The following is a 14,280-nucleotide window of genomic DNA, read 5'->3' on the forward strand; positions in this document are numbered from 1 at the left end:
ACTCTCTCATTTTGTATATCAAAGTGATTAGTCCAGTTTATAAATTATTAAGTAAATTCCTAAAATTGCACTTGCAAAAACTGATACAAAATGGTCAGTAGCGTTTACTTGCCAACAAAATTCTCTTTGTGTATGACAGAATATTATAAAACATTAAAAATAAAGTTATCTCTAAAGCTTATCATTTTAGGTTCATCTTATATCCTCACTTAATGATCACTAAGCTTTATTCCATAATCATGGTTGTATTGAGCACTTACTCCTTTGAATCTTCAATTGGTTATCAGTACCATACAAACTTGTAAGATCATAAATGGATTCAGTGAAGCAACTTTAAACTATTCCAAGCCATGGAGTGAAGTCTGCAAGCTCCTTTTTAAGTATTTAGGGAAAATTGCTAACTTTTTTTATGCATCATTTAGTGTTTTATTAGTACAAACCTACTTTTTTTCTACAAAACTTGATATTATCCTGAAACAACATAAAAACTATTTGCCACAGAAAAGATATAATATAATTCTTTACGTAATTACCGTTAAACCCCTATTTTACATTTTCGTGCAGTCCAGACTCAAAAAATACAAAAATCAAGGAAAATACAGAATTGAGGAAAATGTTAAAACCCTCCAAAATACAAGCAAAACCACATGTAATTGGCATATATGACTAAAAATCACAATCCTTTCCAATACTTTTCATGAAATTTGTCTAACTGAAGGAAATTAAATGTACAATACAAAGTTCATGCAATAATTTGTGGTAATGAATTTCATCACTTCTTTAAAAAAAAAATCACAGAAGTGTAACAGCAAGTAAACACTGATACAAAAATTGAAATTGGTATCTGGGTACAAGACATTCGAGCTGTTTTCTGACATGCTACAACTATAAATTATACATTCAAAACACATGCTTTTGAGAGATTATCCTTTGTGCTCGCCCAAAAAAAGCAAAATGGATAAACATGTTGAATTAAACCAAAAACATCACAGCAGCTAAGTGGTTAAACCATAAGCATAAATGCAGACATCTGCTTAATGACGTACTTCGTCACCATTGCTGTTATTGTTGAATGCTTTTCTTATGAGCTGCAATTCATAGACTCATTACTGTTAAAGTGTTATTTTAGCCTTGATGAGAGAAACAGAAGCAAAAAAAATGAATTTACTTCCCCAATTGCCATTACAAGCTTATCAGAAGTCAATTCAGTGAATTTCTGTAGACTTTGTAAAATTGTTGCTGAATACAGTACATCAGAAATCACAACAATTTGCACTAACTGTTGTTTTTCCATTATGCTGAAACGTAGCAATAGTCGTATCATAATTGCGCAGTGATGCTAAATGTTGCAAGCTTTGTTGGCAACACCTATCATGGATTATGCCAACATTTCCTCTCCACAACAGCCTAAAATAATCCTTCAATTCCACTATCACCCATGGTGTAAACTATCTGTTCACACCTGAACTATCTGTTCTGTTATAACTTGTTCAGTCACATCAAATGTCAATAGGAAGAAAATGGGATGAAGGAAGAAAATGGGATGAAGGAAGAAAATGGGATAAAGTGAGACCTTGAATACGAACCTAAAATTGAGGTAAACTTTCCTAAGAAGAAATGTAAAATTGGGGTATTTTTAGCATTGATCTTATGGGTTTTTCACAAGAGCTACTAATTTATGGCACACACACACACACACACACACACACACACACACAAAACAGAGAATGTAAAATTGAAATTCTATTGTACATTTGAAGGCAAATGAAAATACTAAATACAATTTGGCGTATCGATACTGATTCTTAACAACAAAAAAAGAGGTTTGTCATTCAGCATTTCTATGACAGCTGGTTATTGAGCTGTTTGACTTGACAAGTGAATGTGAGGGATACACAGGGAAACTGCAGTGTGCTCTCATGGTAGCAAATGCAGCATAAGATGAACAAACAGAATTTTTATTTGCTATGTTAACCACCCATGCACTGCAGTTTTCCACAAATATGGAAATTATTCTCCATATCCCCTTTCCATGGTCACCTTTGAGTAAACCAAACTAATCACATTGTGCTCATTTAATTTTGCATAAAGTTAAACTCACACAAAAAAATCATAACCTCATGGAATGTGAATTATAGTCTGCAACATCTATGAGGTATTTCATTTTACTGACAACTGATTTTAGTATAAAAATTATCATTCAACTTACCTGGCAAAGCCCTTCCTTCTCTCCATCAATTGGTGCTTGAAGACGAAATCTTATATTTTCACAAGTAACTAAAATACGTTGACCAAACTGTTCTCTATATGGCTCGATATTTTGCTCAACAGCATTATCAGTATTATTCTTTACATGCTGAAAAATAAAACTGTCATTTCAGAATTCTTCCTGACAACCTTTGGAATTGCAATGAACATCGTAACAGCAACACAAGATTATATGAAACTGTCAACATGAAAATTACACTAGTTTGAGCTGCCAGGGATGACTGCTTGCTTGTGTGAATGAATGTGTTTGTGTTTCTGTATGTGTTTGCCTTTTAATAGCAAAGGCTGTGGCCAAAAGCAAATGTGTAAGGGTCTTTAATTGTGCCTGTCTGCAATTTAACGTATCATCTTTATGATAAGGAGCAATCTAACTTTTCCTTACACTGATGTAAAAAGTATATTTGGAAATAAAAGGTGATCAGCACTAAAATTATGAATTAAAAATTAATCCAATTCATAGCAAAAAGAATAACTGCTCTAACTTTCTACTGGCCAAAAATGCAGTAAAGCACTACAATATATAAATCCATTTTCTTGCTCTAACAACTAAAAAATAAAAAGGTCTTGATGACATAATAATTATCAATACACATCACATCACCATCTAATGTTCCAAGAGATAGTGATGAACACATACATTCAACTGAATAGAATTTTTAATAGAATTAGGATCAGCAGCTATGGCACTATGCAATCTTTGTTCTAGCACCACAAAGCATAAAATGATTCAATAACAAACAAAATCAGAGTACAGATTATTTGAAGTAAAATACATTCCACAGCTATAGTGATATAATGATGTGGTGGACACAGTTCTGCACTTCAAGAATGCAAATAAGTGTTGTTCAGGTTTATCAAAATGTATAAGTCATGAAATAAAATAGAATGGTATTTAATCTTTTCTTCAGTTCAAAATCAAAACATCATGTTTCATACATCCTAATGACAACTGCATTTAGGTTCACCTAAAGTAAAGTCATTAAGTCTCCTACACTGAAAATCAATTTTTTTATAACTTCCAAGTTCTATTCTGGAGATATTGGACAAAAATCACAGGATAAATCCAAAGATCTCATTATTACACGGGCTGCAATTTTTATAGATAGTAGATCTGTGGCAGATAGACTAGTAAAAGTTGTTACATAAGATGCCAGCTTTGGTTGAGTGAAGTAGACTACACAGTGTGAAGCCTTCTTGTGCAATGTAAATGATCAAGATAATCATTTATGACTGAGATTTACATAATAAGTATCACTTCAAAAATGGTTGAACAGTGTAATTTGTTAGCTTCAATAAGTTTAATCTCAGGCATTCATAAGTATCAGATTACAGAGTTGACAATAATTAGACGTTTGGTTCTATAATATTAAGAAGTAGGAACACAGACCAGTTGTGTTCTGAGCATGGAAAGCCATTAATTCTTACATGTCTCTGAGACAAAGGGAGGAGACAAGTGGGGAGAGGTACAACATGAATGTAGTAGTTTCTACATCTCTTGGTGGTACGAGATTCATAAGAGTTAAGTTCTGGCATTCATATTTTGCATGAGAACTGTCACAGATGGATTCTTACTGAGCTCAAAAGAAGTGCAATTTGCAATACTTCACAGAAAGCCAGAGACGGTCACCTGAGGCACTGAACATGGATCTCATAGTTTTCAGCACTCACTGTGCACTCATTGCTTTACCACCGTGCACAAAAGAACAAGCTTTTATTTAAAGTGAAATACGAAAAGAAATGGTGCAGATAGTAACTAACATTACTTTAAAGCCTCTGTAAACACAATGTTAAAGTTAGTGTTATCAGAGAAATAGATACATAAAAGAATTTGTATTATTAATACACAGGCAAACAAATGAAGCTGGCTGAGCAAGATGTTAGCGGAGTCAGAACAAAATGGCACCGCCCACTGATAAAGTGGAGTATCACGTGGTAATTTATTCTTGGTAGCCGCAGAAATATTGCAGCTGTGTCAGGCTAAATTAGACAGCTAAAGAAGTCATCTGGATTTGGCTAACACAGTTGAATATTTCTGCTTTTGCTGAAAACAAGTTACAGCATGACACTCAATTCAACTGATGCAGCATTTTGTTCTGATTCATTATTAATGGCTTTACTAATGTTACCACTGTGCATAAACAACATGCTTTGAGAATTTCAGTGTGTACCAGTACTGAACACATGTATCTGCTAACACACAAAAAATTATATGAACGTGTGGTGACTCTTCTTTCATACATGTCAGAGAGAACAGACACCATTCATTCATATAACCGATTCACCTCGATGGGCAATTAACCCACAAGGTTCAGCGCGGATATACATTTACATCCAACCTCCTGTGGGACTCTATAATTAGTAAGCAGGGTAGACATGGACAAGGACTGCAGATAGGTAGTGCTAGGTGGGAGAATGGGTCAGCCGGGGAGCATACTGAGACAGTCTGCGCATTTGTAATAAACACTGTGTCCGGGTGGCACTATGGTTAATACAACTGCCTAGTAAGCAGGAGATCCCAGGTTCCAGTCCTAGTCTGACACACATTTTCACTCACTGCCGCTGATTCCGCATAAATTCTCGATGCAGCTGATACCATTAATTCCCTGTCCTTTCCTTTCCCTCCCATCCAACTTCAATTACAAAATATGAATCACAGCTGCGGACTCTGCAGGCTGTCTGTTCTTTCGGACATGTCCAAAAGAACAGATACCATGTGTTCACATAACTGATTCGCCTCGATGGGCAATTAATATACAGCCTGCAATGTGGATGCTCATTTACGTTTTACCTCCAGCCGGAATCTAAAAGTAGTGACCATGGAGGACACAGATGGGGCTGCAGATATGTGGCTTTTTGTGGGAGGGCACTGAGATAGTCCACATATTTGCTATAAACAGATCCAGGGTTCGAGTCCCAGTCTAGAGCATACTTTCACTCATTGCCACTGACTCTGCATGAAGTCCCACTGCAGCTGATATCATTAGTTCCTTCACTCTCCATTCCTTTCCTTTCCTTTCCTTTCCCCTTCCTCCAATTTCAATTGTAAAACAAAAAATTAATTACATAATTTTATTTTTTTGAAGTGATATTAAAACTTTATGGTTACCTCTCGCAATAGTAGTAGTAACAGTAGCAGTAGTGGTGGTAGTAGTAGTAGTAATAGCAGCACCACTAGCAGTGACCTACCTGGTAAGTGTTCTGTTTAACCACTGCAAGACATTAATTACCTAGGGCCGTCTGTACAATCTCCGGCTAGCAGCCAGTTAAGCTCTACTCCCAGAATAGCGCAAGAAATGCACTGTACAAGCCTGAAATAATGCCTATCCGGAGAATAAATTCAAGATAAATAACCGATGATTTTTGGCCGGTTAGCGAGCTTAACTGGGAAATAAGTTGTCAAGTGGCAGAACTAGTGACAGGTGCAGTTGCAGACATCAATGACAAGATTTTGTCTGAAATGTTCACAAGCATGATGAAGAAGAAAAAAGTGAGATGACGCTGATTCCAAATTTATATCCAGATTTCGCTCATCAAAGGAAGCCATACTTTGTCTTTAGTATCTTGTCTGTGAGAAATGGGAGCATATGACAGACAGGTGAGACTATTTCTCTGTTTTCTAAAATAATAGTGTTTTTTTATGCATTTGATTTTAGTACTTTGTGAATTCCGTCATGTTATTTATGTAAATCAGGTGCACTAAAATGATGACTTGGCCAAAATAGTCTTATTTATCTGGCATGTATTAAAATTTCTGCAACAGTGGAAAGGACTGTTTCATTTTATTTAACAGTGGCTTAATAAACTTAACCAAATCGAAGAACCACACCAGTTATGAGCACTATTTGTATTAACAGCTGTTTCAGTTTTAGACGAAAACATTGATTTTTCATGCAGCAAAACATTTTTAATGAAACAGTTGTATTCTAATTTCTTTCAGCCACATTACTTCAATAGTAGAACATGTTGTTCCACTCTGTTTTCAATTAGGAATTACCCTTTATGTAAACGCCATGGCGCCATGGCAGTGTCGGAAAACTTTCGCCTTTTAGTGAAAATATTCCAATTACATGCACATTGACACTTCAGAGCAACATTATCTCCCATCTACCATTATTCACTGAAGCCTGTGGACTATCTGTGTTTACTCACACTAAGTTTAACACAATAAGATTAACAGGAAAGTTAGTATTTAAAAAACCGGTGATGCTTCCTCAGCTACAGAACATAGCTGCTGTGTTTCTTAATTATCAGTATTATCCCCATAAGCCCATCCATGTTTATGATAAAATAATGATTATACATTTACTTTACAGGGGCAGAAAAGGAGTCTAGTTAATGAATCCACACAGTTTTAGCACAGTGGAAGGAATGCCTGGAAAGCTATGTTTTTATCTTCCCTTGAATATTAAGTTTTTTCAGTGTCCTCCTTTATTTCAGATTGTAGCTAGCTGAAGGTAACTAAAACTGAAATATCTTATGTTGCACTTCTGCGAAGCACCATTTTTCTGTAATTGATGGCTTAGTAAGACTGTTTAATGTAATAAATAGTAACTAATGTCCAGAGTTCACTCAGCCACATCTACAGCAGAAAACATTGTTCATGCTTATCTCCCATTGGGGCAACAACTTTACATCTTTTACTGAATGCTTCTGGGCAAAAAAGTTGTACACAACCTAGAATTATTCCTACAAACATATAAATTACTTGTGCTTGCTCAAGTTAAGTTTAACACAGTAAAATTAACAGGAAAGTTAGTCTTTTTAAGAAAGAAGTATATGGCTGTTGTGTTTCTTGGTTATTAGTATTATCCACAAAACCTCATCCATATTTATCATAAAGTAATTGTTATCTGTGTGTCACAAGAACATAGGTACTCGTCCATTCAGCTAACACGTAATCTTTAGTTATTGAATCTACGTAATCGCAACAGTGAAAGGACTTGCTAGCAAGTTATGTTTTTACTTTTCTCTTGAATTGTCAAACAAACTGTCTCATGTCATTCTTTTTCTTTTTTTTTCAGAAATTACTCTGTTCCACCAATAAAGCAGCTACTACTGACACTCAAATATTTTGCCTGTGATGATTTTTTTTCTGTCCATTGAGAACTTCATTGGTACTGGCAAGGGGACAGCCAGGAGGATTATTAAATTGATGCGTAGACACTGGACAATAGGCACAATACACAGTTTTGTTAATTAGGCTATTTCTGTTCTCTGATGTAATTAACTGAAAATAAAATAAAGACATTTGCATGGAATAATATACTTTTATTCTGAAATCATTTGTTTAAGCTGTACTTTCTGATCCTAAATTTTAACTTATGCTCTTTTCTAACCAATACAGTTCTTCCTCCCTTCTCTGGTTCTTGTCATGCTACATTTGAAGCAGCACCATATGCAACTCTGCTAATTCTTTCACATTTGATAACATGTATTTTTATTCTGAAAACAAAACTTACAGTTTTAAGCTGAGATGACTGCAGAAAAGCAAGAATACAGTTAAGGTGTCATGTCTACAGTTACTTCCTCTTCGCTCCCACATTACATACAGCTGCCAAAGAAGATTGCAAAAGCCAAAATTATGTATGAAATAGTTATTGTTCATCAAATTTTTAGGGTGAGATATAATAACAGCCTCCAATTTGAATATGTGCCATAGGTACATTTCTACCCCAGGATTACAAGAGCCGGCCACTGTGGCCGAGCGGTTCTAGGTGCTTCAGTCCTGAACCACGCTGCTGCTATGGTCACAGGTTTAAATCCTGCCTCGGGCATGGATGTGTTTAATGTCCTTCGGTTAGTAAGGTTTAAGTAGTTCTAAATCTGGGGGACTGATGACCTCAGATGTAAAGTCCCATAGTGCTTAGAGCCATTTGAACCATTCGATTATAATAAGGATTACAGTTGTTTATTGTAAATGTTGGCATCTTATTCTCCATTTATATGCTCAATATAATTATTAATAATCACTCATAAAAACAAGATTTATATATTCCCAATAACTGTAAAAGTGGATGCACAATGTTCAAAAATTCAGCACAGGTACGTTCAGTAGAAACCCCTTGCTGCTCTAATGAATTAGTCATTCTAACACATAAATACAACAGCAAACTAGCCAGTAACACCCCTCAGGATTGTCAGTCAAATCAATCTCAGTGATGTCTGTATTGTCACACTTGGAGACTCTTAAAAGACCAACTATTTCACGAAGCAGATCGCATTTCAAATCGCTTTTATACTATGTCCCTACTTGGACCATGACGTCCTTCCCTTGACAACTTTATCATGTCATAAATTTCATTATATACAACGTTTCATATATGGGGCACTATGGATCTGTAGCCTCTGCTGCCCTTCATAGACATAATATCTACATGCTTGTTTCTTGGGGGGGGAAAAAATATCGTACGTCTGTTGTTCCAGCTCAGTCGATCTGTGTGAAGTTGTTTCTGAATGGAAACTATTGCATTTTTTCCCATACTTTATTCGGAAATCCAGAAGGCTCTCTTACTAGTCAGCCAACAAATACCTGACCCTTCAACTAATTTTACAATAGATCGTTATACTGCTATACATGCAAGTACCCTACAAACTTCATTAAATGTTTTGCACTAATGTTTTCAATGAATGAAACTGCGGAATATTTCATGTTTTCTACAACACTCTTGAACTCGACTACAGTGTCTACCAGCCTCAAAATCTCCTCAAACAAATTTAATTTTGCGATCTGGAGAATGCTTATCATTCACGTTACACATGCTATTTCTGCAGATGATGACTAAACTAAATACGAAATGACGCACGCGAAAATATCCAGTGCGCTCTTAAGTTGTTGCCAACATAACAGGACAGGAATGCTATTCCGGGAATAATTAACCCATGAATAAAATGGTCTCATACAACGTGCACTACAATTTAACCCATGGTTAGCCTCTTCCTCAGTTATCTATCCCTGGATTTAACCCAAGATTGTACAAATGGCCTCCATTGAGATAGATATGATTTTTATTTATGGACACGCAAAGGGCAATCAATATTAGGCTACATGGCTGTATAAAAATGCATTTTCAGACAGAAGACAATTCAGGCCTTAAGGAATTGTCAATTATGTTTCGGATGGAAGCGTGATGGGTAAAAATTGTAGAGAGATACCAATGCCTGAATACAGTAAGCAGGTTCAAATGGATGTAGACTGCAATGGTTATTCAGAGATGAAGAGGCTTGCACAGGATAGACTATCATGCAGAGCTGCATCAAACCAATCTTTGGACTGAAAAACAAACAACATTATTTATGCAGTCAAACACCTTGGAAAACAAATAAGAAACATCAACTGGTTTTAGTTTATTACTTAAAGCTTGTAATAGTTGGTGAGTGAACATACAAACATCTGTCTCAGTCGAGCAACCCTTCTGGAATTTTAACTGTGATATTCTAAGTAAATTGTTTTTGCTTGAATGTGAAATTACTCTTGAATACATTACTTTTTCACATATTTTGCAAAAACACATCTGTAAGGGGATTGGTAATAATTATTTAAGCCTTTCTTGACATCATTCTTATATGGAGGTTTATCAATGAAATATTTTAATATGGAAAAATTTCCTATGATAGTGATGCATTACATTTATCACTAAGGACATTACCTATTAAGTTAGGACAACTTTTCAAAATTCTGTTTGAAATTCCATCAACACCATATCACCTAATGTTTTCAGAACTTTTATAAGTCTATTAACTTCAGTGAAGATTGTTGGTGCTACTTCTAGTTGGTTAATGTTTTGTGGACTGATATTTTTAAATTGTATTCTTGCTTCTTCAACTTAACCATTTAATCCTATTTTTTGTTGCTAGATTTAGAAAGAGATTGTTGAAAATACTCCAACTTGTGAATTATCAGTCACATCATAGTTATTTAGTTTAATTGTGAAGGTACTTTCTGTGCTGACTGGTTGTACTGTCTCCTGTTTCACAATATTCCATATAGTTTTAATCTAATTATCTGCATTATTAATTTTTGTAAGAATGTGGGAATACAAGTTGTGTCAAATCTTGACTTGTTCTGGCCTTTGTATGAATTTCAATTTTGCTCTCTCTCTCGAGGTTTTAATCTCTTTAGTTTTCCACGGCTTACTTTTTTTTTTTCTTTTCTTTTTTTTAACGGACTTTCTGAATAACATTTTAGGAAAGCTAGTTTCAAAATTGTCACAAATGTACTATGGAATATACTGAATTTCACATTAACACCTCTTTCTATATATCACACATTCCATAGTACCTCTTTCAGCTAATTCTTAAAATACTGTATCCAGGTCTCATCCATAAGCCTCGCAGTTTTGTACAAACATATTCAGAGCTGTAAAGTGCCACATTGTTTATTTCCATTAATTGTGCATCATGATCAGATAGACCATTAACAACTGGGTACACATTGTTTTTAGCCTGTGCACTGTCTATGAAAATGTTTGAAAATTCACTAGTAAAATTAGACTGAAACAACTACACAATGAGTCCAGTTCTTTTTCCCTTCCACAAACTTTTAAGAAATCTACACTGTACTCTCCACAAATTAATAACTATTTCTTCTTGTCTGACACATAGTTCAATCATGCATCTAGACTCTTCAAAAAATACTGAAGGGGAGGGGATCTGTAGACTGTTACAATTACAGGAGAAGTATTTTGCAGAAACAACTCATAAGCACATGCTTTAGGTTCTGATCTAAACAAAAATTCCTTGTTTCAATATTTTTCACTTATGTCCAACTTCACACGTGTTACAACTCCTCTTTTTTGCATTCTAACACTACACGAAAATGATGCCAGTCTATCATCCCCGATATTTAGCTTCTCTATCCCTGTGGTTACATGACATTCAGAGAGATAAACAACATCTATCACTTCAGAATTTTATAAATTTTCTACACACAAGCAGATCATCTACCTAAATTTTCAGCCCCCTTACTTCTGATGAAACAACTACAGTGAACCCCCATTTTTTAAAACTTTCATGACACCCATACTTAAGAACCACAAAACTGAGGAAAATGCAGAGTCGAATAAAACATTAAAACACCCAAAGTAAGAGTAAACACACATGTAATTGGCGTACATGATTAAAAATTGTAATCCTCACCAATACATTGTATAACACCTGTACAAGCAAAGGAAATTAAATGTACAATACAATATTTAAATAATAATTTGTAGAAATGAATTTCATCAGTTCTTAAAACATCACAGATGTGTAAAAGCAAGTGAAAACGTGTCAAAAAATTGAAATTGGTATCTGAGTACAAGGTAATTGAGCTATTTTCTGACATGTTATGACCACAAATTATCCTTTGAAATATGCTATGCGTAATTGAGACATCATTCCTTTGTGCTCACCCAAAAAAAAAAAAGCAAAAAAAGAAGCAAATGGTCAATTAAACAGAGGTATGGTGAAAGGCATCAGAATCTCACATGTGGTGGTGTGTGTTTTCCTTCTATAGCCAATGGCTGTTTAATTGGGTGGGGTAGACTTACAAGTCATGTACACACTACTAAGCTTGAAATATGTTTACGGCTACTTGATGTGGACACCTTTTGGAAACATCTTTTGAATCTCAGAAACATCTACCCACAGCAGTGTCAGTACTGATCAAAGGAAACAATATTTCAGGTCAGCTACTGCATGTCACCATTGCACAGCACACATGTATGTTTGCATGTCACATTGTGTGGTCTGTTGTATAGAGTCGTTAGGTGTTCTGTTTTCTCTCACTTATTAAGTTTTTCTGGGGAAAAATGCAGTGGACAAGACAGCAGACTGTTAAGTTGTTATCCTTGTACCAGGCTGATGGATGCTTGTGGAATATATTAATTAAGCAGTACAAGAACAGCAATAAAACAAGACGTTCTGCAGGAAACTGCTGCTACATTGGGTAGAATACTATGAAAGACTGCGTAGAAAGAAAACAGAGTCGTCCATCGTAGCTTGTTTCAAAATGTGAAATAAATACTAAAGGCTCTGGAATGACTCTCCTATTGACAAAAAACTAAGACTAACAGCACGTCTCATTGTAATTGGTTTCCTGAAATTTCTATATTTTTTTTTTAGGGAACGGTGATACCATATTTGCCAGAAACTCAAAAATGTTATATGATATCCAAGTGAAATTACAGAAACTAGAGCTGCCTTCCATACTCAGTTCCCATATACACCAAGATTTTTGAAACAGTTGTTCTTTAGTATGTTTTTGCTCACCAAAGAAGACTGTATCCAAACCAAAAAATCAATTTCTAACCTGATTTTATCAAACATTACCAACTACTATACAAACTCTCCATCCAAATAATTTTGTAGTTTTAAAACCAACTACGAAATTTTTTGATAAACACAACCTTAGTCCATAAAACTACTAAACACTGAGAGATGCTTATGGCCTTCATGTCATAAGTCAAGATAAATAAATAAAAATAAAAAAAGAATGAACGACCGACATCTTTCATTTTGTTTGCATGACCCTTTGAGTATTAGTAATGCAGCAGCAAATATTACAGTTTTCTCATCGACATGACACGGCAGACAATCCGAAAACAATGCAACAAATAGCATTGCAGACGATAAAAATACACACAGAAATGTTTGCTGCCAGTGTGGACAGAAACAGAGACACGAAACAAAACCAGAAACAGATGTGAAACACTGTAGGAAATAATGTTTGCAACAGAGACATTTCCAGTGGCAGTGTGGATGCTGCTTCACATTACTTTTTGCTGTTGTGATATCACTAGTGGGCTTTTAACTACTGACTTTTGTGAGCGCTTATGAACAATCCATGTGTGATCTTTGATTATTCATTTGCCTCATACTGTGTGACATATGAGTGCAGTATGCCATCTGAAAGAAATGCTGGTTGAAAGTACCATACCAAAAATACATCACACTTATCATTAATTGTCAATTAATAAAGTATCAATGATTACAATATGCCAATATTTTTTCATCTTATCATTGTTATCACATTCATTATGATAATAATACAATATGTTCTGCAACATTTGATGTTGTACACATTTCTGTCTGTTTAAAGAATGAAGGATGAAATAGATATTGCCTGTTTATTTCTGAATGTGTGGTGATTTCCGAGTGTGCAGTTACACAAATAACTTAAAGAGGACTACTTACATTCATGTGAGTGAAACAACCAGCAATAAAATTCGTATTGTTCCTTGTCACAAGTACTTCATTGTTTATTTCTTAATATGTGCTGATTTCCGAGTGTGACATTAGACAGGAACGTAAGAGCACACCTTAAACTGCAGCAAGTTAAATGATGAGCAATAAATTTCATATTCTTCCTTGTCTCAAATATTTCGCATGATGTGCAATCACAAATATAATCCCCAAAGAATTCTTGCTACAACTGAGATTCTCCTGTCACTAACACATCCATTAACATAAAATTGACGCTCTACAGCGATCGACAAATCGATAGCCTCATTCCTGATCGCCTTCACAGTGCCACCACGTCACGATTATGTCAGTTCCCGCGAAAAGTAGTGTGAAGCGTATTCAACCAATTATCATTGTGCAGTGAAGCTAAACATTGCAAGTTGTTTTGGCAATGCCAATTGTAGATTATGCCAGCATTTCCTCTCTCACACCTCCCCTCTACACAATGGCCAGAAATATTCTCTTAACTTCATCACTTATAACTTGTTCAGTTACATAAAATGCAAATAGGAAGAAAATGGGCAAAGTCCAGCAAGACATCAAATAAGAACATAGAATTGAGTTAACTTTGCTAGAAAGAAACTTAAAAACAAGGAATTTTTAGCATTGATATTATGGGTTTTTCACAAGGACTACGAATTTATTGTATAGAATCGGGAAAAATGTAAAATCGGAGGACACAGAATCAAAGTTCCACTGTAACTTTATTTTTCTGGAATCTGCTGCATATATTATGGTCCCAGTCTGCCCTATGTTCTTTTGAGACTGTCTGTCTATAACGTATAAAATGTG

General features: G+C 35.1%; 1 protein-coding gene across 1 annotated transcript in view; it reads right to left on the reverse strand.

The window, feature by feature from the left end:
• LOC124798092 (dedicator of cytokinesis protein 9) overlaps positions 1-14,280 on the reverse strand; it is a 340,161-nt gene that overhangs the window by 248,163 nt on the left and 77,718 nt on the right. The window contains exon 9 of the mRNA XM_047261335.1: positions 2,210-2,356. Within this exon, the coding sequence (XP_047117291.1) occupies positions 2,210-2,356 (147 nt within the window). The remainder of the gene's footprint in view (positions 1-2,209; positions 2,357-14,280) is intronic.

Source organism: Schistocerca piceifrons, chromosome 5, assembly GCF_021461385.2.
Source record: "Schistocerca piceifrons isolate TAMUIC-IGC-003096 chromosome 5, iqSchPice1.1, whole genome shotgun sequence".
In the NCBI taxonomy this organism is placed as follows: domain Eukaryota; kingdom Metazoa; phylum Arthropoda; class Insecta; order Orthoptera; family Acrididae; genus Schistocerca; species Schistocerca piceifrons.